Source organism: Plectropomus leopardus, chromosome 15, assembly GCF_026936395.1.
Source record: "Plectropomus leopardus strain MGB_pleo_1.0 chromosome 15, ASM2693639v1, whole genome shotgun sequence".
In the NCBI taxonomy this organism is placed as follows: Eukaryota; Metazoa; Chordata; class Actinopteri; order Perciformes; family Serranidae; genus Plectropomus; species Plectropomus leopardus.
The window spans coordinates 12,336,015-12,360,025 of NC_142190.1; the positions used below are offsets into that span (position 1 = coordinate 12,336,015).

Below are 24,011 nucleotides of genomic sequence, written 5' to 3' on the forward strand. Positions count from 1 at the left end.
GGCTTGAATGTGTATGGTTGAATTTCTTTTTTGGTCTTCCGCACAGTATTATAGTATTATTATTGTAATATGTATCCATTATTCATGATGATGCAGATGGGCGCGCACAATTGATGGATGTGTACAATATATTGTTTTTACTGTTTTTATACTGCAGACATTGTGGAGTCCAAGTCAAATTTTTTACAGGACAATAAAGTCTATCCTATCCTAACCTGCAGACCCGCTCTTGATTGTTGGCACATTAGTAACAACCAGCTCCAAACCTCACATTTTACAGGTGGTTAAAGACGTGTCATGTGTCCCAGCCGTTAGTGATGTTTTTATTGTCTGTTTTCCATACATTTTACCTTTTAATCTGATTTTTATAACTTTTTGTTGCTTTATGTGGGTACATTTAACATCCTTTTATACAAGATATAACCATCCCACCAAACCAATAAGCTTATATAGTTTTGACAATCCACTGATTGTCTTAATGAGTATTCTCTGAACACAATTTTTCATTTAATTGCTTATTCCTCCTGCCAACAGCAGTGATTTTACCAAAACTTTGAGATAAGATAACAATGTTTTGTAATTAAAAGGAAGCAAAATTAGAATTCCACCTCCCAGAAAATAGTCTACACACAGTGGAAGCAAGCCACAATCCCCTGTAGTCTTTAATCCAGCTCTGGACAAGGGCAGACAAATTCAACAGCAAAGCTGAAGCTTAGATGTTAACAACTCTCAAGTCTCACCATTACATCGGCTCCCTCCTCCCTTCAGGCCGTTGTTTTGGCTGGTGAGCAGGCCTGGTTCACTGGAGTGGAAGGACCCGGAAGGGAGGGCAGCCAATACATCACCCCCACACCCTCTCTTTACTCATTACCACACAGACTCTGGACCACCATGTACATGAGGTGCAGCCACTTTAATCTGTCTCAATCTGAGAGCTCCTGGCTGACTCTGCTGCTACAAGTGGCCTATTTAACATGAAGGGAAGCTGGAAATGGAGCTGTAGATCTCTCCGGAGACAGAGGCAAGGAGTAACACACTCACACCCACTGCCTGACAAACAGACAAAAAATACCTGCACCAACATACTGACATAACAGTCACAAATGTGCCGAGCAAAGTAAGACGGACTTCATGACTAAAGCTGCAGATTTCATACATATGCCACAGACCCTTGACTTGTTCCCCATTACTGGAAACCTTCTGCATAATTTCTAGGAGGATGGCACAAGAAGAAAGTGTTGTATCAACCAACACTGGATGCACTGGTTTGCTTGGAGGCTGCATTTTCTAAAAAAATAAATAAATAACTAGAAAAGTCATTAAGACCACTCTGGAAACTGGCCATCAAAGACCAAATGGCCCCCAGGGGACACCAGCTGCACTGACACTGTTGTGTTTGACAACTTAATAAAAAACGAGTGCAGGGTGAAAGTAGAGTGGCTGCTCCTAATTAAGCACAATCCTAATTGGGAGCATTTTAACCCTTTATTTTAAATTTATGGGAATTCTATTAACTTTTAATGACTTTGCTGCCTGGAGCTCTCTTAGTTTCTGACCCAGACTATGAAGGCCAACTGTGGGTTCGCCATCTTGCTGCTATTGCTTTAGCCTTAAGAGCTCTACTTAATTACCTATTTAAATTCTTAATGTTACACTCAGTCTGCCATATGTTGGAGCTGGAAAAAAGGTGTGTGAGCTACCAACTTTGAAGAAAGTTAAATAACAGGTTCCTAGAGTATGTATGAATTAAAATTAATCTTTTCACATAAAAAGATGTTATAATTAAAGCACACACACACACACACACACACACACACACACACGTATATATATATATATATATATATATATATATATATATAAATTAAGGTCTTAAAGTGCACATCATTGCATTCTAGTGTGAACCTACAGTTTCTGTTCAGCTTTTGAGAGTAATCCAAGCTCATAGAAATCCTTGAAATTGACATGAAATCTTAATGATGTATTATGTGGCAGCAGACTCAAAATGTGTTAAAATGTTGTGCTAACAAAATAAAAACAATGTCAATGCAAAGTCTATAAAGATCTTTTGTTATTGTGGTGGACACACTGATTACGTATAAAGAGCAATTAAGTCCACATACAGTGGACAGAGCGGAGGTGGATGGGTCAAGGAAACATGGACTTTAAACCGGGTGACAGTAGTTTGTGTCAAATCTTGTCTAAAACCAAGAAGTCAATATAGGTACATGACTTAGGTCTTTTCTTATAGGTACAAGACCATATAGCTCTTTGTATTCAATCTGAGTGCCACTGTCCTAGCTTTCATTTTTAAAGTATAGGGAGGGTTCCAACACAGTTTATTCTACTCTCATTTTGAGTTTAGGCTCAAAAGATTCAGACAGACAGGAGCGTAAAGGAGCAGCTTTTACAAACACTTGCGTACATGTACATGTGTTTTTAGGAGGAAAGCTTGCACTTGTCTGGCTCAACCAAGAGTGGCACGAATTCTTATAAGAATGGATGTGTGAGAAAAGTAGTCAGTTTTATAGGTTTGCATATGTGTATCACAGCACTAACCCCACTTCATGTCTAAAATTTTAAGCAGAAAGAGTTTGCATTCACAACCCCATACCTTCATATATCACTGTATTTGTCCGGTGCATTTTTGGTGTTCTTCTGTTTGTTGCACAGTACTCGCAGTGATATCAACTGATAAGCTGTTGACCCATGCTAATGCAGGTTTTTTTAAAAGAGCCATTTGTGCAGCAGGGAGCGCTCAAGTTGGACTTGACACACATTTCCATAATAGCTCAAAATAAGAGTGGAGAGCGCGGCCCCAGATGGTTAAAATGCAAAAAAGTAATACGTGTGAACATGTCTGTTTCTCTTCTAATAATCTGCAGCTGCGTAAAGAAGATGTGAACATTTGATATACTGCTGCTTTTATTTCCTAAAAAGGGAGTCTGCTTGTGTTTATGGTTATTTAGAACTAGCAAAGTTTTAACCCTTAGGTTTGCTGATATACAACTTTGGTTATTGTAGCTTCTCCATTGTACACTACATATTTTCTACAATAAATTAACAATCATACATAGAGATGTTTTGGTGGAAAAACGCCAAATTGCTGATTTATAATCAGACACTTAATATTAGTTTTAAGCTTTGGGATGGAATTGGGCGACAAAATTTTCTTGTTTTTTGTTATTATGGACTACCAGGCTGCAACATAGAATACTGTAGTGATGTTTGTTCCAGCACCACAGGAGCTTCCTTTAGCTGCTAAATTTTACAGTGGAGAAATGTCTCAAAGAAGAGCAGAGGTCAGTTTCCCGGTGCGGGAAAAAAAAAAAAATCAATTTGTGGATAGTAGGGATGAACTACATAATAGTGACCTCAGGCTGAACCTCAACTCAGAGGAAACTACACAACAACAAGCTGCAATTTAGCTACTGTAAAGACCAGACTCAGTGACAACACTCTTTCTTATCACAAGATTATTTAGACATGTTGACAAAGATGAGGGTGGTTGTTGATCGAGGCCCTAACAGAAGGGTTTGGCAGTCCAAAACTTGAAGACAAAAAATAAAAAAAAAAAAAAAAAAGATATAAATGTACGTAAATATTCTATCAACAGCTCTTTTTTTTGTCTGAAAGACATTTAAACCAGATGGATGTATGCTAATGTGAAATTCACATTAATATTTCCAAAACTCTTAAAATTCAAGCACATGTACACAAATTTGTACACTTTTCCCACACAAATATATACACTGAGAATGCTGTACAATTTGAGACGCACGCAGGTTAAACTTAGTTCAACAGCTTATTATTGCACATACATATCTTTAAACACCCTATGCAATCCATACAAGTAGACTTACATCCTCCCACACACACTAACATCATTCTCCCTGATGTCCACTGCTTGTCCATATTCATTATTCATACTTGTCTCTGTAATTGCAGTTGGTGTACAGTAAATATTTAATCTCTTCATACCTCTAAGCTCCCCCACCTCCAGCCTCCTCTTTCCCCCTCCTCCTACTCCTACTCCTTCACTTTAGCCGCTTTGAATACAGGGATAAATCTACCAGCATCTGCTGATCTCATGTACATTCATGGATTTCGATCCGCTCATTATGGATATTGTTTCGGTGGTCTGGTTTCTTGATTTACCCTTCATGTCCCACAGCCTTAGAATTAATTCAGCAGATAACAAAACATCTCATTATCACTGATTTTACTGCCAAAATTCCAAAGTTGCTGCTTTTGCTGCAGCAGGGTAAACCTTGCAAAGGCTCATCTTTGTAGTTTGCCAACAGAAAACTATTGGGCGCTTTTGACTTTTGAGAGGGTGCTCACACTTTAGCGTTGAAACTTTTGAATCTATCCCTTTTGTGGGAATTCATAACATAAGTGACATGAGACTGGAACACATAAAGAGACATTTTAAGTAATTTGAACTTGTAGTTATCCAAAGTGCACTTTACTACAGAGAGGGGAGGGAAAAAATTAATCTAACCAGGCACTTGCAAGTATGCTTATCTGAACTGTGTCTCTATGCCGACGATTCAGCTGTTTTTCTGTCTCATAAAGATTCAGAAGTTGTTGGAAAAGTGTTTGAGACAAGAACTTCAAAATGTTGTGACTGGTCCATCAGATAACAAGCTGTCTATACATCTAAGGAAAAAAAAGGCCATCTTTTTTTGGATCAAATAAAATAAATAAATAAAAAATATTTTGTCTGCACATGTGTGAGTGTATACTCAAGGGCCTCTCTTAGTTGTGGTGATTCATAGTTGTTGAAAACCCTGTTTATCGACTGCTTTGTACTGTCATTGACTGCTGACTCATCACTGCTCTTAACTGGTTGGTGGGGGCCACAAGTTTTCAACAATTGCTTCAGCTAAAACCCAACTGTCTGTTGCAGATCACCAACTGGCCTTAGTCGTGGTTTAAAAACTGACATCCACGGAAAAGTTTGATCTCATTTTGAACCATAGCAGCTGTAGATTTATTTCATATTTGATATCTTATCATTCACTAAAGTTAGGTAAATTACAAGATGAATATCTCCCCATTTTATCTTCGCAGCCATCTTGTATGTAGAGGAGTCCGGAGGAATAATTCCAGCAGGCGCAGCTCTCTGTGGTCTGGCTGCAACCTGTTTTTTTCCCTGTGTGCAGCATAGCATCACATCACATCAGGAGTTTGCTACAAGTGGAGCACTTTGCCCGCCAGATTTTGTTAACTAGCAGATTTTGGTGATTGGTCATTTTTCTTTGATATTTGTGCTTCTATCATAAGTAGGCTATGCAGGTAAATGGCTTCTGGTTTTGTCTGTTTTAGTTGTTTATAGTTTTTATTTCTTTGTTGTGCTGTAGCCTTCAGACAAAGTTAATACCGTTACAAGTCCAGTTATGAACGATATGAATCAAAGATTTTTTGGCTGTGTTTTAGTTATTAAAACACATAAATACTCATTATAACACGTTATCTGTACTTTGCATTCAGTGCCTGTTAGCAGGAAAACATGATCTGCTCTGTGAACGCACAACAGCTCTATCAAAAATAAACAGCGTGTGTATTTTTCTTCTAGAACAGCGGTGCTGTAATCACCAGAATCATACAGAACTGCAGCAAACAGCTCGGGCAGCCGCCTGGCGGAGATCTCCACTCTGCTCAGTGCACTTTTATAGTTCAGCAGTTTTTCTCTCATTAAATGTGCCACTCCACATTTCATGTCTCACAATGAGCAGGGCATTATGTTAAAACCTGAGAAACAGCCGTGACCTCGTTCTTTTCCTAAACTGAATAGAAACTCATGTGACAGATGCAAAGAGGACTGAAAATAGAACGCAGCCTTAGGTCCTGACAATCACTCCAAGTCACCTGTGGCAGGGCGGGGCTACAAGACGAAGGGGGCCTGATTTGATTTAGCCCCTTTCAAACGTACCTCATTTCAAGTGTTTTTTTCTTATTCCATAATCTGCAGGCAGACGCATTAAAAACATTATAACACCCCGAGTGCAGCGCTGTCAGAACATACAGCTCATCATCTGAAAAACTGCTCTCTGATTTATGTAGATCTCATATTAAAGCCCCACTGTGAAGCAGACTTCATGTATTATTCACAGCAACGACCATGCGAGCGTGTTTGTATGTGCAATAAAAATGCGTGTGTGTCGTACTCTGTTGCATCTGTTTCTGACTCATCGCAGGCACAGTGGATTACTAAGCAGAGAGAGAGAGACAGATTGGAGCAGACAGACAGGGACAGTAAGAAAAAGTAAAAGTGAAACAAGACAGAGGGGAAAAAGAGACAGTCAGACTTAGTTAAAGATCATCTCACAGTCTTTTGGAAAGACAGCAGTACTGCAGATGTACATGGAGAGTGGAATAATTTGATCACAAATACATCTTTATTATTGTTCACATACTTTAGCCTAATAATCTACAGTGCTTTTACTGAGTATGTAAATGCATATTTTTCTCTTTTATTGCTTATTAATTGACTGGTTAAACAGACAGCGACTCCAGTTCATTAAACCTCAAACACCTGGGGCATGATGGATAAAAGATGAATATGGACAAAAAAGAGAGAGAAGTTAGTGTGACAGTATTTGTTAAGGCTCTTTTCTAAATGCACTGACTGTATAGGATGAGTTGTAGTTTGTAGGCATTGTGATAGATTTATTATCCATTCCTCTGGCACCGCCGCTTGATTTTGCACCACAGGTAACATAGCACAGTGTCATCATTATGAGTGTACATTGCAGCGAAACGGAAGACAGAAGGCTTCGCTTTCTACAGCAAAAAAAAAAACAAAAACAAAAACAAATGTTTTAGCTATTATGGTTTTTATTTTAGATCTATTTAAACAGAACCCCACAAGCAATGGTCTCCTGCAGCTGTCCGCAGGAGGACCATTTTTAACAGGCACATTTTGTCCATTCTCATGATGCACTATCCAACTTTTTTTTTCACTATTAACAGGTATTACATCATTGATGTCATTTTCTGACATGAATTTGGCCCCTGGTGCCAGCATGTTTCAGTGCTGATCAGGAAATTAAGTTGTTTATCATTTCAGTTTGTTGGAATTTAAATCAGAAAAAGAGTTAGTCAGGCAAAGAAACAACACCAACTAGTTAGTCATTACCATGAGACAGGGCATTGGTGACTAAACTGTGGTGTAAAAACAACCCAGCAGTGAAAACAAAGAATCACACCTGGAAACATTATCTACATAAATACATAATCTAGTCTGTGATCCTCAGATAAAATGGTTCATATGTGAGCTTCTCAGCTCCTAACATTTGTTTTGTTCTGCTTTGATGTACAGTAGCAGTAGCATGGCGGAGAGGAGGGGGGTGACAGCTTCAGAGGTTTTATCCCTCCGTTCTGGTTCACTTAGACTAAATGCACCCCAGATGGAGAGAACAAAAGGTGTTTGTTTTGTTGTTTTTACAAGACAGAGAGACAAAGAGCAAAACAAGAAAAGGGGAAAAAAAGAACATTGCAGAAAACAATGTAGATTGTCAGTGAGTTAAAGTCAAATAATAAAGAAATATGCTGAGTATAACGCCAGCTTCTGAACTATACTGTGCTGCGTTGACATCCCTGCAGTATGTGTCACTATAGGCACAAGTCACACATAATTTCATTCATAATAATTTTGTTTCAGTCGAGTCGATACCAAATCCCAAATCCACAGGTCGAACATTAATTACAAATACAATTAGTTTGCTTAAAAAGATCCAAAGCATTACCAATTTTCAAAAGACTTAGACTTTAGAATTTAGTATTCGTATCAATCCAGGATTTACCACCCATTCAAATATTTGTGGCGACCTGCCACGATTAGAACACCTGCCGCCCACATATAGATTTTATACTTTTGGAGTTTGACTGCTCATTAGAAGCACTATCAGAATATACAAATCATTTGGTAATTAACGGCACCACACTCTCGGAGCACAGAGCGTACTCTGGCACAGACAGAAGCAGATCGCCAGGTGCAGTGAACATAAAATGAACTGTTCATTGCGCTGGGTCTAAAAATGTGCTTTCACGTCCTCTACAGCAGCTGCTCCTCTTATTCATAGATCTAATTAGCTCTAATGCACCAATCAATTCACACACACACACACACACACACACACACAGATTCAGATTCTGTGGGAAACACTGCAATCACATCTGCAAATACATAAAAACATAAACAACTAAAGTATACTGGCTAAAATGATCATTTCAAGATCATTAGACAGTAACAATAACTTTTTCATAATGGTTCGTATCCTGACAGAAATCATGTTCAAGACACGCTGAAGGATCATGACACAAACAGCTTACAAAGTTAGTCAGGGTAATGTAATTTATCTCAAGTACACAAAAACTTCGCTCACCACCCTGCAAGCACTTGACCGCATTACCAACAAAGTGTTAAGTGCAAAGTGTGTAAGCCACATAAAGTGAATGCGAAAGGTTGTTTAACAAAAGTGAAACTACCTTTCACACATTAAGTCCCAACAGCAGCAGAAAGCAAGCAGATCAATCTGTATATACTTGAAGAACATGGAATCAGTGTGAATGAAGTATTTTACTATGAAGTGTAAATGTAATCTTGAGGTGAGAGCATCAAAGATAGAGGTGTGACCTTGTTGTCAGAGGGTCACCATTAAACATTTAAAGAATCGCCCGGGATTATGAGCAGAGCAACTCAAATATTCACCACAGAAGGAATCACACTGTACTACATTCTGGTTGAACTAATCCCTCCTTTGAAAACGGCACCATTCATGCAGCTACAATCGTTTTTGCCTTGCTTTCAATGACGATTCATCAGCACAGGCACACACACATTAAGATTCCACGGTGAATAAAAGGGCAAAAGGTAGACTTACTATGGTGAAGTTCATGACCTTGAGGATCCAGATAGTTAGCGCCAAGTTGATCAGGATCAGGATCATCAGCAGCAGGACGAAGAAGTAAAGGCAGCGTTTCCTCCAGCCGTATATTCCCACTTTGTACACTTGTGGTTTCTCTGAACTCTGGACATTGTTCCTATGAGTGCACTGTTCTTGGGTCATCTGAGAGGAGACACACAGAGAAGAAGGAAGATATGATTATGGCTAAGGGGAACATCTTCACCTCTGTGTTACTGATACAAAGACACAGTCTGACTCTACCTGTATCTTTCTATCTTTCTGGCCCATCTGCAGCCAGGTTTGCACTGACTAAATAATTTATTTATACAGCTTTTGGGCCATTAAGGAATCAACACAAGTGTTATAGTTTTTATTTGAGAGTGCTACAAGAAATCTGCATAAAGTTAAAAGCTGCATTATTTGCATTCATTTGTTTTGCTTTGTCAACAAGCTGTAAATGCAACACTGACAAATTGTCATCTTAGAAAACTGTTATGGTGAGTAAGTCAGCAAAGTTTCCCACGTTACGCATCCAGCAGAGCAACATTATCATTCTTTAAGAGTTGTAGTGAATGTAGGTCCAATATCCATTCCTCTGTTAGCTCCCATTTGGACTCCTGAGAGAAATATCTGTCTCTTTAGCCACTAAATGTTCCACTGTGCTCACCAGCTAGTGGCTAACTTTGTCTGCCTGCTGTTTGGTGCTTGCAATTCGCATTAGCAGCAACAATTTACAGTCTCTCTTTGTCTAGTCTGGCTGTTATGTATTCAGCCGTTATTGCAACCCATTGGGCCTCTGTGATGGAGCCACCCGTGATTGCTTGTAGATTTGCGATGCAGCTGCAGGGACTGTGTAGATTAGAAAATGACCTTAAGATAAGAGATGGGGTACATCTGAACATTAGTACAAATAACATGCCATAAACATTCCTCTCACATACTCCACTTCAGCAAATACTGACCGGCCACTCAGTCTGGGCACGATGAAAGACAGTTTAGTTAGCAATCGCATTGATTGATTGCCCTATAAGTGGTCTATAACTCCATTATGCCCCCTCTGCCCCATTGATGTGCTGATAGTGGCGATTAATGATGATTCTAATTGTCTGCCTGTGAAGACGAGGAGGCATTGTTCACTTCAAGCGCCATAATAATGGCCTAATAACTCTGTGGAAAAATACAATTTACTGTCCACTGTGCTTTAGAGTGCGCGGCTCAGACCACCAAAGCCAATCGTTTTTGACAACCACACACATTACCCGCTAACTGAAACAAATGGCACAAGACAGGGGCCCGGTGAGAAAGTGCTGAAAGCTACAGAGGAGACTCCACAGCACCAGTCAGCAAAAGCAGGGAAATCTCATTGTGTACGGTCAGATTTTCATTTTTGTTTGACGGGAGATGCAGGGAGATGAAGAGGCATATCTTTGTGATGTCTAGGCTGACAGAAAAGAGGGAAATCAGTGCTGTGAGAGTAAACAAAGCTTGGCTAACATTAAACTAGAGAAGAAAAAAAAATAACCCAAAGCTCGTTAAGATCCCCTAGAGGATGCACTGTTTATTACACCCTGCAGTGCGAAAGTCTTATATCAAACCGATAGTGACGTTTTCAGAGCTTTATCAGTTTTAGTGCTAAAAACGTAAGGTTTTTGAGGCAATTTTTCAGTTTCTGTCTTATGTAATCTTGGCCTCAAAGCTTTGATCGGTTCAGCTACTTTTTCAACCAGGGAAGCAGGAAAAAAGTCTAGCAGCACGCACATCCAAAAGCAGTTAAATACAAAAACACAAAAACAGAGCCCGCACACTAGGTGATGCTCTCGTGAATTTATTACTTCTACATGTGACGTTTTGGGCCCAAGTTGTCTGAACCAGGGAAGCACCCAACAAAGACCACAATCAGCCCAGTTGGCAGAAAAGAATGTTGGCACTGTACGTTTCTGCAGTCAGTGTAAGGGCTATGTCATACTTTTTACATTTCATATGTCTGACAAAGTTCAGATTACATTCTGAAGGCACAGAGGATGGTGGATGACATAACACCTAGGCGAGACAGCTACCAAGCAGCAGACAGCAGAAGACTACTGTTAAAGGTATTTAGACGGACAGAGCCTTCTGTCCCTCCACTGTGTTCATTTTGTCAGTATTTGTGCACATTTTCTAAAAGCCTATAGATATGGAGAAAATGGAGCAGTGCCACCAGAGATCCTGGGGACAGCGTAGCCAAGTTCAAGCAAAATATGACCGTAGGAGACAATGACAATATTTAAAAATTGGCAGAATGGAACTTCGGTGTGAAAATTTCATGTCACAGTGCATTAAATGGCCTCGATGTGATTAAGGTCGGTATATAACGCATTATTTTATTTTTTTATCGCGTAAATCATCAGCCAACATTCCTGTCTTAAAAAAGCCTGCACTGGGCTGAGTTTTAAAGCTGATGATACTGGTATCACATGAAATTAGAAAACCTGAGGAATCCATGTCACATTAGCTTCTCAGTAAATAATGTTTCAAAGTTAGGATACATTTTGGCTAAGAAAAAAACAGCATGGCAATTTCACAGGGGTCCCTTGACCTCTCACCTCCAGATATCTAAATGGAAATTGGTTCAATGGGTACCCTTGAATCTCCACTTTACAGAAATACCCTCTTTATACTAATACCATACAGTTTTTTTTTTTGATCGCAATAAACTATTGAAATTCTGCAATAGATCTCACAAAAAAAAAGAAATAATAATTTGACAGCACTAAAAATTACAGTTAAGGAAGGGTGCACATGAAAACATACAAGGCCAAACTTCAAGTGTAAATGTGAATTGAGTGATTATTTCTATTACGTAGTGAATGGATCGCACATTTCTGCAAACCACAAATATGTTATTTTATACGTATCAAGTCTATCACATTGTTTCCAAAGTGGTTTATAAGCTCACTTTGTCATTGTGTGTGGAGTGGATGGTAGGTGAGATCCCTGCCAGGCTGCAGACCACAAAACCAGTTGTGTTGTGAAGGTAAGGGCAATGGTGGAATCATGGTTAATTATTCACTGAATATGTGCACCCAATTTCATAGCAACTGCTGTGGAGATCATCTCGAACTACATCCAAAGAAGGACAAAGCATCTTCCCTATTAAATTTATTCTGGATTAATTACAATATGTTGTTTCATTATCACTCCCCCACCCCCCGAAGTATCTAATCTTGATCTCACAGTTTAAAAGCTGCATGCACCTCATCACTCAAGATGTGTGTTATGTTCAGACTTATTCAAATACAAACATGAATATAAGGACAAACAGCTGTATGAGCCAAAAGTAAGCAAGGCTGTTTGATCAGCTTTTCTGCACAATCCTCATAAAGAGCTGCAGCCTGTGAGTGGGGATTAATAACACACCTGATCCTTCATCGCACCTTCTTTTAACGTTTCCATCTGTGAGCACCTGCCACAGCACAGAACTTCCAAATGTGGCTCCGAGTCACGGCAGACACATTGTGTTCACCCTGGGACAAACAACTGTCCTGTCAAATCACCCGTTTGAACAGGATCCAGTTCGGCTGACAGGGCTACTCTGACATTTGTTTACACCAAGGAGTTTGATAATGAAAAAACACACACACAAGATTTAAACACTGACAGGCAGGTTTTCCATTTCCTCTTTCTAGATTTGTTTTTTTGATTTTTTTTTCCTGCTCTGGTGCGACAGGCTGTGATAGCTGACCCTGAAACTGATATGAAACTAAAACTTCAAAATGAAACAGATCATGTCAGTTGAATTTGGTAAGCTGATGACAGTGAGAAAAATGAAAAAGTCCCACAACATTAAAGTTTTAAGGCAGAGTTTTGGAGGACAGTGTTGACTAAATCCCTAGAATGTGACAAGTAAAGAGAGGATATACAGTATATACATACAAGCTCAACTAGGTAGCATGTAGTATTATCATGATAATGAATAGCTGAATAATCAAGAACTGTTTGTCTGTTTACTAGAATCACTTAATTACTGTAAATGTGCAACAGTTGCTCTAATAGCACATTTGGCAACAATGCTTATATACTAATAAAAAAGGAATATGCCAGTCAAATGAACTGCAATCAGCATAACGGCTCTTATTCATAAATAAGATTACTGTATAATAAAAATGTGATTTACTGACAGCACTTAGTGTAGAACTCCACAAATCTGTTTCTCAAAATTTAAATGATGTGAACTGGAAAATGTCCTTGGCGAAAGTAAAAAGAACAAACCCTGACAAAAAAAAAAAAAAAAAAAAAGGAATACTGCAAAAGCTGCCAAGTGTCTCCAGGTGTTGTTGAGACAAAAGCATCAGCAGCTTGGCAGGAGAGCAACACTCACAGTGACACCAACATCAGTGTCACCTGCTCACAAGTCAGATGGAGAAGAGTGTGTGTGTGCTGACGCATTCATGTGTAAATGTGTTACTTCTCAGTTAAGCCTATACATCATCCACGCGCACACACACACACACACACACACACACACACACACACACACACACACACACACACATATTCTGGTAACACTGTATTGGGTGATACTCTTGTAATAAATAAAGAGTCTCCGTGTGTACTACTATTGTGCACACTTTCCGAAATATGTCCCAGCTAAATCCATGAATGGTGAGGGCAGTGGAGTTACGTCAGCAGCAGACACTGAACAACCAACAACACTGGTGGACAGTTTAAAAGAGAAACTTATCTATGCAGGTGCCACTACTATGATGTCCACATGGACATTTCTGTAACCTCCTAGAGTGTCACCATCTTTATTATGTTACAGTTCGTCAAAATCAGATTTTCTTATGGAGGACATTCTGGTTTCAGACAATAAATTTGATACATTTTGTAATCTCCATGTGAACAAAAAGTATGCAAGGATATGAGAGATGCTTCTTGCACCACATTTGCTTGCCTAAACATAAAAGAATACATATGGAAAGTCTCACAATTTCATTTTGTAGATTCTTAATCCTGAAAAGACATGTGCTCCTTTGCATCAATATTTCTGACCTAAAAAATGACAAAAAGAAAGAAAGAAGGAATACTGAAGAATCTATTTTATACTATTTTGCTCTTTCGCTTTCATGTAGAAGTGTCATAATTCATTTGGCTGCTAAACGTCTTGGTCAACTGAGGTTAAACATGTGTCCGAATTAGACATTAGCTGAAAAGACTGATGCTGTTGTGTTTGTTGGGAAGGGAGTCCCACAATAGAAAGTGTATTGCAGTCACTGTATTTGTATATATTACAGTCTTAGTTGAGTTTTTAGTTTGCTATTTATACATTACCCTTTAATTTTATTTCTGTATGTATATGCTGCTGGTATTGATTATCATTGCAGAAAACCTGCAAGATAAATTGTGCCAGTGATAACATTATCTTCTGAAGAGTCAGGGTTCATTTTTTTTTCAGTAGCTCAGATATGAAAGATCTTGAACTGTTGCCTCGAGCCCTTGTAATGTCTCTTAATTGGAAGATTTTTCATTGCTTGCACAACTTCTCCATCAGTATCTACATCCATGATGGGGACTGTATTTATAGCTTTCTCCATACAGCGATATGTCTCTCAAAATCAAATACAGTGCATCCTCTATCGTAGCTTAATAAACACACAGGGAACTCTAATCAAAAATACAAACAAAAATCGATAATAGTTTTCAAAGCGTTATGAATGTATTCATTGCTTGATTGCTTTCGTATCTCCACGCAAATACTTCTCTCACAAAGTGTATCATAAATCAAACAAATGCACTGCAGTAATGAAATATAACTCCTCTTTCCTCTGCGCATTCTACAGACTCTCTCTCCATGCACAAAGAGTACTGATAGCTTTCCAATAAGCTCTTAGGCTATGGGCTGACTGAGAAAAGAAAACGGTGCTTGGTTACAAGCTAAATAATGGCCACTCTCATAAGAGTGGAGGTGTGTGTGTGTGTGTTAAGAAAGCAAAGTTGAAGAGCCAGGGAGGAAGAAAATAAGTGGCAAATTGGAGGCAAATCAAATCATCAGCCTTTTGAGTCCTTTTCCCTCCACTGCTGCTGTCCAAAGGTGCCTCTTGTTCAGCCAACTATTCATTCAGAGGGCCTGAAGAAAGCCCGACGGTCCAAAAACAAAGTCTGTCTCTGATTAGAGAGAGAAATGAGGTTTTACAAAATGTTATTGGTTATTCCTGCTGCCAAATAGCCAGGCAGCTCCCCATTAGGTCTTTTATAGACAACATGTGGATCAGTACCAGGAGCCGACGGCTGCTGCCAATGGATATGCCATTACTGGGGCTCGGACGCCTCCAAATGTATGAATATACAAAATGGACGATGGCCAGGGGCAGTTTATTGGCTGTTACAGTGTGTGGGCGAACAGGCAAGTGGAGAAATGTGATCGGCTGAATGAAAAGTCACTAAACATTTTACCAACTGTTGGTTTAGGGTCACTGAAGGTAATCTCTAGTAAAGACGGATGCAGGAGCTTCTGCATGCTAACAGCTAATAAGTGTTAGCTCTTCGCTACAATGCATTTATCAGCTCATTCTGTCCTCCACACATGACTGACTGCATCTTTTCATCAAAAATTCTCTTTGTTGAAAAGTTCTCTTTTTAGTTTTTGTCCATTGGCTTTCTTATTGTATCAGGCAGCTGTTTCAGCCACGAAGCAGGACTGAGGAGATCCAGTAGGTTCTGTACTGAATTTAATCCCGCCACTCCTCCATTGCTATTTATATAGTCTTGTTCCTTCATCTAAAGAGCCCCTAGAGCACTTCTTTTTTATTGTATGGTTGAAGTACCAGAACCTCTCTACAAGTTTTATTTGTTTTCCTTTTATAACCCTCAACAACAACAACAGAGAGGAGCACTGAGGCAGCGGAGGGCAGTGGAGGCAAAGAGCCGATGAAACTGAAATGGGATGAAACTGTGATGAAAGAAACCTTCTCACCAAACGAGCTAAATGTTGTAGAACTAAAGATCAATCCATTCAGAAGATGGAAAACAGATCACATTTCTCATAAAATATGCATATAAACATGTCTGCAAGATATCGATAGCAGTGTTATTGCAATCTATCTTCAATCACTTGACTCTTCTACTTCAGCGTAACATAGTGATGAATACTGGCCTATAAACTCATCTGATTACATAACCTTTACGCAATCAGAGCAGTTTAATTCAGACTGTATACATATGATGATTTGTCCTTTAAACTATGCCAGTTTGCCAAAAAAAAAAAAAAAAAAAATCGCAATATATAGTCTTGCTTAGAGTACCAGGAATATATTGAAATGTATCCATTGTATCGTGATTTGTACTGGATCATCAGATTCTTGCCAATACACAGCCTGAGTACTATATGCCAGTTATTTGAACAGTATTTGTATAGAAATAATTCTGTCCAAAGCTTTTTGATTTAAGTGTAATCACCATAAGCTATTTCCACTGTACTCACAAAAGCACAGATAATATGATTAATATACATTTATGATAATAAATTCCAAGCCTGAAAGGTTTATTAAAATGTGTCCTTCCTATTGGAAAAACATGTCAATGTATGCATTTAGTTAATTAAAGAGATGAGAAAATGATGTAATCACTAAAAAGAAACCAAGTAAAACAAGACAGATGATCAGGTTCAGATGATCAGGAATGATCCCAATAAATGATATAATTATTACCCAGACTGACCAGTTTTTCCTGTAGTTTTCTGCATTTAGAGTTTGCTGTGCAATTATAGAAAATGTGAATTTGACGTTACCTTGACATCTTGTGAGGATAGCGCTACCAATGCTACACAATAATCATGATAATCTACAATGATCTCTGAGACTTGGCACCCCGAGGCTGGATTACAGAACTCAATGCACTACCTCTACTCACAAACCCGGACATTATACTCTATCTCCCTTTTTGACTGAGTGCGTACGCTTTGGTAACGGAGCCCAAACCTCACAATCTTGCACCCCCACTCCCACACTCTCTTTTATCAACATTTCAGGTGTGCTCACTTTTGCTTTTGTCTCTAAATAAAGTGGTTTTGATAATCCACAGAAAGTGTTGGCTCATTCACAACCTGTCTGAACATTAGACTGCTCCTATTTCTTATGATTTCATTGTAGCAATGTTGCCCAGCTCCCGGGATCTTAGCAATTATTTTTGAAAACAATTACCAGGAACAATGAGCCAAACTACAAAAATAAAACCTGCAAATAAGCCACACTTGTCCTTTAGTGTTTGCGCAGCAGAGTGACTGAGATAAATGCTTGTATATTTATCGTACTCTCTAAATAAAGGCTTCTTTGACCCTATTTCTGAGTGCACCGGCAGCTCTGCCTTTTGTCCCACTTTGCTGCCCCTCATTAACACTGAGGCCACATTCTCAGCACAGCCTTTCATTGTCGTGTGCTGCTTACCGGACCATTACAGATGATACAAGTGTGGCTAATACTTACAGCTACTGAAAAGGTCAGAGAATAACGGTAAACAATTTAATGAGAGCTCCAACCTGTTCAAATTCTGACATAGCTCATTTTCAGCGATTAAACAAAAAAAGAGAAAAGAATAAAAAAACATCCAAATTTCAGCAGTTAATTCTGCCATACAGACGCGAAGCCAGGCCTAGGGCCAAGCTTGACTGGAGGGCATAATGAATACTTAAACAGCTGAGTAACTTTAGGCTCTTTCTCTTTTTAATCGAGTGCAAAAGTAGAAAAGGCTTTTTTTCTCCTCCTCTCTGTTTTGTAAGTGGCTTTAGTATGCTTGTCAACAGCACTGTTAAGCACATGATTAGGATAATTAGGCAAAGCTTGTGTTTGTAGGCACTGTGTGACAGATATGATACCAAACTGTAGATTTGCAATGAGGAGAGAGGAGGAACTACATCTCTTACGGTATGTGCTGTTAAATTTATGTTTCAAAGGGGTTTGTTTTTGGAAATGGCCTGGAGGTTAAAGAGGCAGCCTTGTCACTTTGAATCCCAGTTTCACAGAGGAGGGGATGTGGGGTGAACAAAGTTCTTTTTTAGTATCAAAAATGTAGGTTGTTTTCAAAGTAAAGGCCACTTCTCGTTTTTATCCAACTTAAGTCTGACTTTTTTTAGATGTGGTCTTCATTTGTCTCACACATGAAAACACTGAACTACAAGTCATCATGGGTCCACTTTGGGTATTGCAACTGAGAACTGACCAGGGACCCAAGTTATAGTCAGTCTAGCCAGATTAAGAAAGTGAAAATCTGTATATGTCTCTCTATCAGCACTGATCTCTTGCAATCTACACAGGATAGTAAATTGTAAATTGTACTGTTAAAGTGTGGGAAAAATCGGCTATCAGCTATTTCAAGCAGACACACCTGTAGCCATAAGTCCACACAGAAAGACTCAGAAAAAGCATCTTCCCTCAGACCATATATTGAAAATATGTAGTCGTTCTGATGATTATTATTTCACATTGGACTCATCCTCTAGTGTATGCCATCCTCAAGCATTCCTCTGAAAAAATAGCATGTAAAAAAAATAAATCCTTAATTCATGTTTTCTTTTCTGTTCATGGATTTTGGACCCTTGAAGGCCTCTACAGCTACAAACTTGAACCAGAATGATAATGATTTTTTTTTTTTTTTTTTGGTTATTCCTTGTTCTCTTTTTTAAATATGTTTAATTATTTGGGAGCTTTTCTTTTCCAACCTGTTTGATGTCCCATATAAGAGTAATTCATTTGGTGAGTATCATGGTATTTTTATCAATAGGAATAAGGCCAAATTGTCATTTAAAGTTACATGTCAGTCATGTCAGTCATATATGATTTGGAGTTTTTAATAATACAGGATTTTAGGTGCTTGCACACCTGAAATAGATACCCTTAGAACTGGTGCAGTCTGTTAAAGTGCAGCCAAACAAACTGTAGGTTGACAGAATTCATTGTGATGTAAAAATAATTTGGATACTTCAACTTTCAACATTGGTGAGCACCACAGGTGGTTTTTAAAGACCTGAAACCCATCAAACAAATTGTAAGCAGAAGCATGAGTAGGCTGACCTACACTGTCCAATCGCTCTGAAGTGTCTTCCCCTTTTTGCTTACCTGGCTGTTATTTACTGTTGTATCATTTTCACATACACAGATAATCACACTTCATGTTTCCTTTTTACAACATGCTTTTGTTATTACTGCCTCATCTCTAAGAGTTAATATTGGGGAAAAAACCCTGTCTTCCGCTATTTGCTCTTTTTTTTTTTTTTTACAGAACCAACTGGGACTGTTAAAAGGTCTCATAGTGCAGAAAATGTATGCAGACAGAAAGCAAAGCAGACAAACATACAACTCTGATTTATTTGAAATGGCTTTGTTTCCCCTAATTTCCCTAAGCGAAGTTATTTTTTAAAAAACATTGCGAAACAATCAAAATGTTAATGAAAAACAGTTGCAAAATAAAGGCAGTTTAGAGGCGTAAAAGAAAACATTTTGCCTAAACCCCTTTCCTTCATGTGCATTAGAGGTGAATGGATTTTCTTTTCTGGTGCTTACAGCTTTGAATAATGACCTCTGTTAAACACAATGGCAATTTGTCTTTGGCAAAACAATGTCAAGGTTACTGGATAATCCGCATCCCTTGCTGTGAACAGTTTTTATTTAAAACTTAATCCCACCACAAAAAAAACCAAAAAAAAAACCAAAAAAAAAACTGTATACTTCACACCAGGCTCTTTGAATTATCCCAAGTAACTAGGGCTGTGCCCTCATGTTGAAGATTTGAGTCAGAGACCCCTCAGTCAACTGAGAATCTACATGTCAAACAGTCTTTTTTTGTCTGTTTGCAGGGGACATTTCGGTTCCCACACTTAGCTGTAGAGTGAGTGTTCCTCACTTTCATGCTGCTGTCCAGTACAGGCAGCTATGGACCCAGACCATGGATGTATAAAGACAACTGGATACATTTTTGGAGGCAGGGCCTGTTCATTCCTATCAGGGATGCTCAGTGGCCCATGAGGCCAGAAATGCTTAATTTCCATGGTATGAAATTATCCTTTGCATCATGGGGCCCATAGAGCAAACACAATAGACACTTACAGCAGCTGAGCAGCCAACTTCCAGTAAAGCGCTCTGCTAACTTGAATGGAATTAAAAATGATTCAATAATTCAGCTCTTTTAGACTTGAGAAATGTTATTGCACCAAATAATTCAAATCCTGATACCAACACAAATCATTTTATGGGGGTTGTGACACTCCAATGGACTCAATAGTTCTAATTTCATGTTTGGCCATGATGTACAATTGGCTTAAAAGCCTGGTGCTGTTCCTGGGGTCTTGACCCAGACCCAGAGTCTCAGTGGGACAGAAGCAGGAAGACTTTGCTTGGTTAGGCTCCAGGATAAAGTTATCTTCTGCCCTCTGCTTACAAGTGGTGACTTAACAGCTCACAGCAACTAAATACTGCACTCTCAACCATGTCGCTTTAAGGCTCCCTGGGACTTTAACCACATGCTTATGTTTGACAAAACCCTCTGCAGATTTCTGAATGCCATCCAAATTAATGACCACATGGACTGTATGCACATGTGAACAGGTCCATGTATGCTGACAAGTGGAGTATGTACAGAAACACACGTATGTCGCACTTAACTTTAAACGCAACAGTGTCTGCTTGGCAAAATCTGTCCTTAGACATGTTTCATTCAAGCCACACATAACAGATTATCATCACAGATCGACCTTTTTTTGCTGCTAAGCCTGCGAACCCTGAGGCGATACTTCACAAGTATAATTAACTTCTAATCTTTAATGTCACCAAAGCTAGCGGGCTCTCTGTTAGCAAGACTTTATCTTCTAAAAGGTCTAATTGTGGACTGGAGTTAACGAGAGAGAGGACGTCATCATGGCAATGCAGAGAAAAAGAAGAGAAGTGGGTTCGACGCCGCCAAGCTAAGAGTCTGGATAGGCACCCTGCTGTGATTAAGATATGTTGGACATCAACAAGGCAATGCAGAGAACCCTCTATAGCTTACTTAGAAAGGCAGACATGGGATAGAGAGGGAGTTTAGGGAGAAGCAGGGTAAAGGAGCGAGGTGAGGAATGAGGGGAAGTAACAAGAAGTACTTGGATGATGGCAGAATTTAGACACAGAGGCAATCATTCAGGAGGTAGAGACGAGGAAGTATTTCCTCTTTGGTGCATAAAGAGGCCCTTGGGATGGACTATCCCTGCTTTCACCGCCTACAACACGCCGCTCATATCTTGAAAAATAACACAAGGCCCTTAAATCGTACCATTACCCTCTAGATGTCCAAGTTACAGCATGTTTCTGTTGGCAGTAAAAGAGCAGAGATGGAGCATTTCAAAAAGAAAATCTACATGTCTAAATTCCAAGAGGAAATTCCTTTTCTAAAAAGGAGTGAGGTTTTTTTGTGTAAAATCTGCCAGTGTGTAACACTAAAGAGTATCTGTGTAAAAAAAAAAAATAAAATAATAATAATAATTTCCCTATTCAAATACAGCCGGGAATTTCAAGTTACGACATCACACTTTAAATGGTGTATTTTTTCACACCTCCTGCTTAAAATCCAAAAAGTCAGAAGGATCATCTAACATTTGATATCCATCCATTCATTGCCAATATGGCCAGGGTTGTTGTGGGGGGGCTGGGGCCTACCCTCGCTGACACTGTGCAAGAGGTGGGAAACACCCTGGACATGTTGCCAGACTATCACAGCAGACACAAAGAGACAGACAAGCGTTTCTTCTCACATTCACACCTATGGGATATTTAGAGTCAGCAGTTAACCGGCATGTCTTTAGATTGTAGGAGGAAGCTGGAGAACAGGGAGAAAACACATGCTGATGCAGAGAGAACATGTCAACTCCACACAGATGGGCCCCAAGCCGGGGGTCAAACCCGCAAACCCTCTTGCTGTGAGGTAACAGTGCAGTGCACCACCATGCTGCCCTTATGCTTACTAAGACAATCTTATTCATTAAAACAAAGCTGTTGCACAAACACTTTATGGTATTTCAGAGGTTTGCATTTGACTCTCCTCCAACATGACTATGTGACTTTTATAATAATATGTTTAGTTTGGGTGGAAAACCACTCTTTGCTCAGTTGGATAGATAGTCTGGAGACTATCTACTAGACTGAATATAAAAATAATACTGATTGTAACAATATAAATAACTGCGTAGCTAATGTTCATCGCACTGCATGGAGGACACATTCTTCTGTGCTGACAACTGAGCATCAACGTTAAAGCAGTTTAAGATTGAAGACATGATGCAAAATGAAGTACACAGCTGCTTTTCAGGATGACACATCCAGCAAAGCCATTTCCACCATGCCTCTTCTTCTGTTAACTTCTTATCAAAGTAAACTAAACCATGTAAACACGGTTAAACAATAATCCTCTATTCAGTTACTGCTGGACAAGGAAAGACTTGCCACCATCACTGTAAAACTAAGTGGATAAAATATTGCTAGTACAATATCTTTGGCGTCTATAATTAAAGCAGTATGTGGCATTATAATATGTCACACATCTGTCTGGTGTTGCCGTGGTGCCATCACAGATGCCAACGCTGAACCATTAGATTTCAATTCCTATTCCAAAAGCATCTGACAAGTTGTCCAAACACTGTGACACTCAAGTACAAATTTATCCGGGTTGCTTGTAGGTAATATGTTATACGTTAGGATTTAGTTTTTGTAAGATTTGTAGAAAAATATAAAACAGCAAGGTCAGAGAAGAGTAGGCCAGAGCACAGAGTACCCCGTGTCCTTGTAAATAGGACATTTCTGTTAGGTGATTTTAAAAATAAATTAAAAAAAAATAAAATTATTGGACGTTTCCTTTTTGAATTTGTGACACCCTACCTCATAATTAGATATTTGGTTCTTGTTAGATGTTTTGTAAGTTCACCATGACACTATGGGATGAAGCCAACAAATCAATCAACCCATCAAAAAATCTGCTGAGAAACAACTGTTTTGTTTTATTAAATTATACAACAAATCGTTTGGTACGATTCAATAAATCATGAAAGACAAAATTACACTGCCAATACAAATTCAATATTAGCAGACTGCCTGGACTTACTTTATAGCTTAATGGAAATAAAGCTTATAAGAAATAAGTGTAAACTTTAAAACGAGGGAAAGAAAATATTTTGGTTTGTGTGGAAAAGAGATGTAAAGCGTCCTCTTCGATCAGACCCAACGCAGTGACAGGTCAGCGCTGAGCTACTCGCCTTTATCCCAGGAGAGAGACACTGATGCTAAATTGCCTGTCTCTTTCCCTTGCTTTCTCTTTCTCTTTCTCTCTCTCTCTCTCATTCTGTGTCTTTTTATTTCTCTCTCTCTCTCTTTCTCTTTATCTCCCTCCCTCACCGTGAGAGGCTAACATCTTAATCATAATTGTGTCATGAACCATAAACACTCATACGCTCGGCTGTGGAAGCCGCCTCGGGGGAAGTAATGGTGCTGAATAATAACAATAACTTTATTTGAGGAGCTCTTCTGTGAGAACTTTTCACAGCTTGTTTGTGTTTACATACAATAAAGAACAATGAGGTGGTACTTCAAGTAAAATAAGACTTCAATTTAAACACTCACACACACACACACACACACACACACACGCACACACACGCACACACGCACACACACTTACCAATTTTCCAATAATCCAGTGAAATTTCTTGAAACAAAATGCAATAAAACTTTCTCACCAACGAACGTGTGATTGGACTATTTTAGTTTTAGTCACACATAACAAGAATTATTTTGTTGGTGATTGTTATTTTAGAGAAACTGATGCAGTGGAAAGTCTTATATATTGTAGAGAAATTAATGAGAAACTGGAGTACTTTCAATGTTTACTTTTCAACTGATTTGAATGCTTTACTTTAATGTACAACTTGTAAGACTGATTTCAGTAATTTGGAGTGAGTCAGAAATATTTTCTACTTTTTAAAGAGAAGAAAAGCAGAAATAGTGATGGAGCTAACTGCAGTAACTCCATGAGATCTCAGGAGATGCAGAGAGTGAGTCAGTGTGAGACAGTGGACAAATGAAGTCCAAGACGTGCCTGCTGAACTAA

The 24,011-nt window shown here is 38.9% G+C and overlaps 1 protein-coding gene across 4 annotated transcripts in view; it reads right to left on the minus strand.

The window, feature by feature from the left end:
- sgcd (sarcoglycan, delta (dystrophin-associated glycoprotein)) overlaps window positions 1–24,011 on the minus strand; it is a 323,685-nt gene that overhangs the window by 121,357 nt on the left and 178,317 nt on the right. For all 4 annotated transcript variants that reach the window (XM_088089010.1, XM_042498784.2, XM_088089011.1 and 1 more), the window contains one exon: window positions 8,892–9,077. In XM_088089010.1, the coding sequence (XP_087945136.1) occupies window positions 8,892–9,077 (186 nt within the window). The remainder of the gene's footprint in view (window positions 1–8,891; window positions 9,078–24,011) is intronic.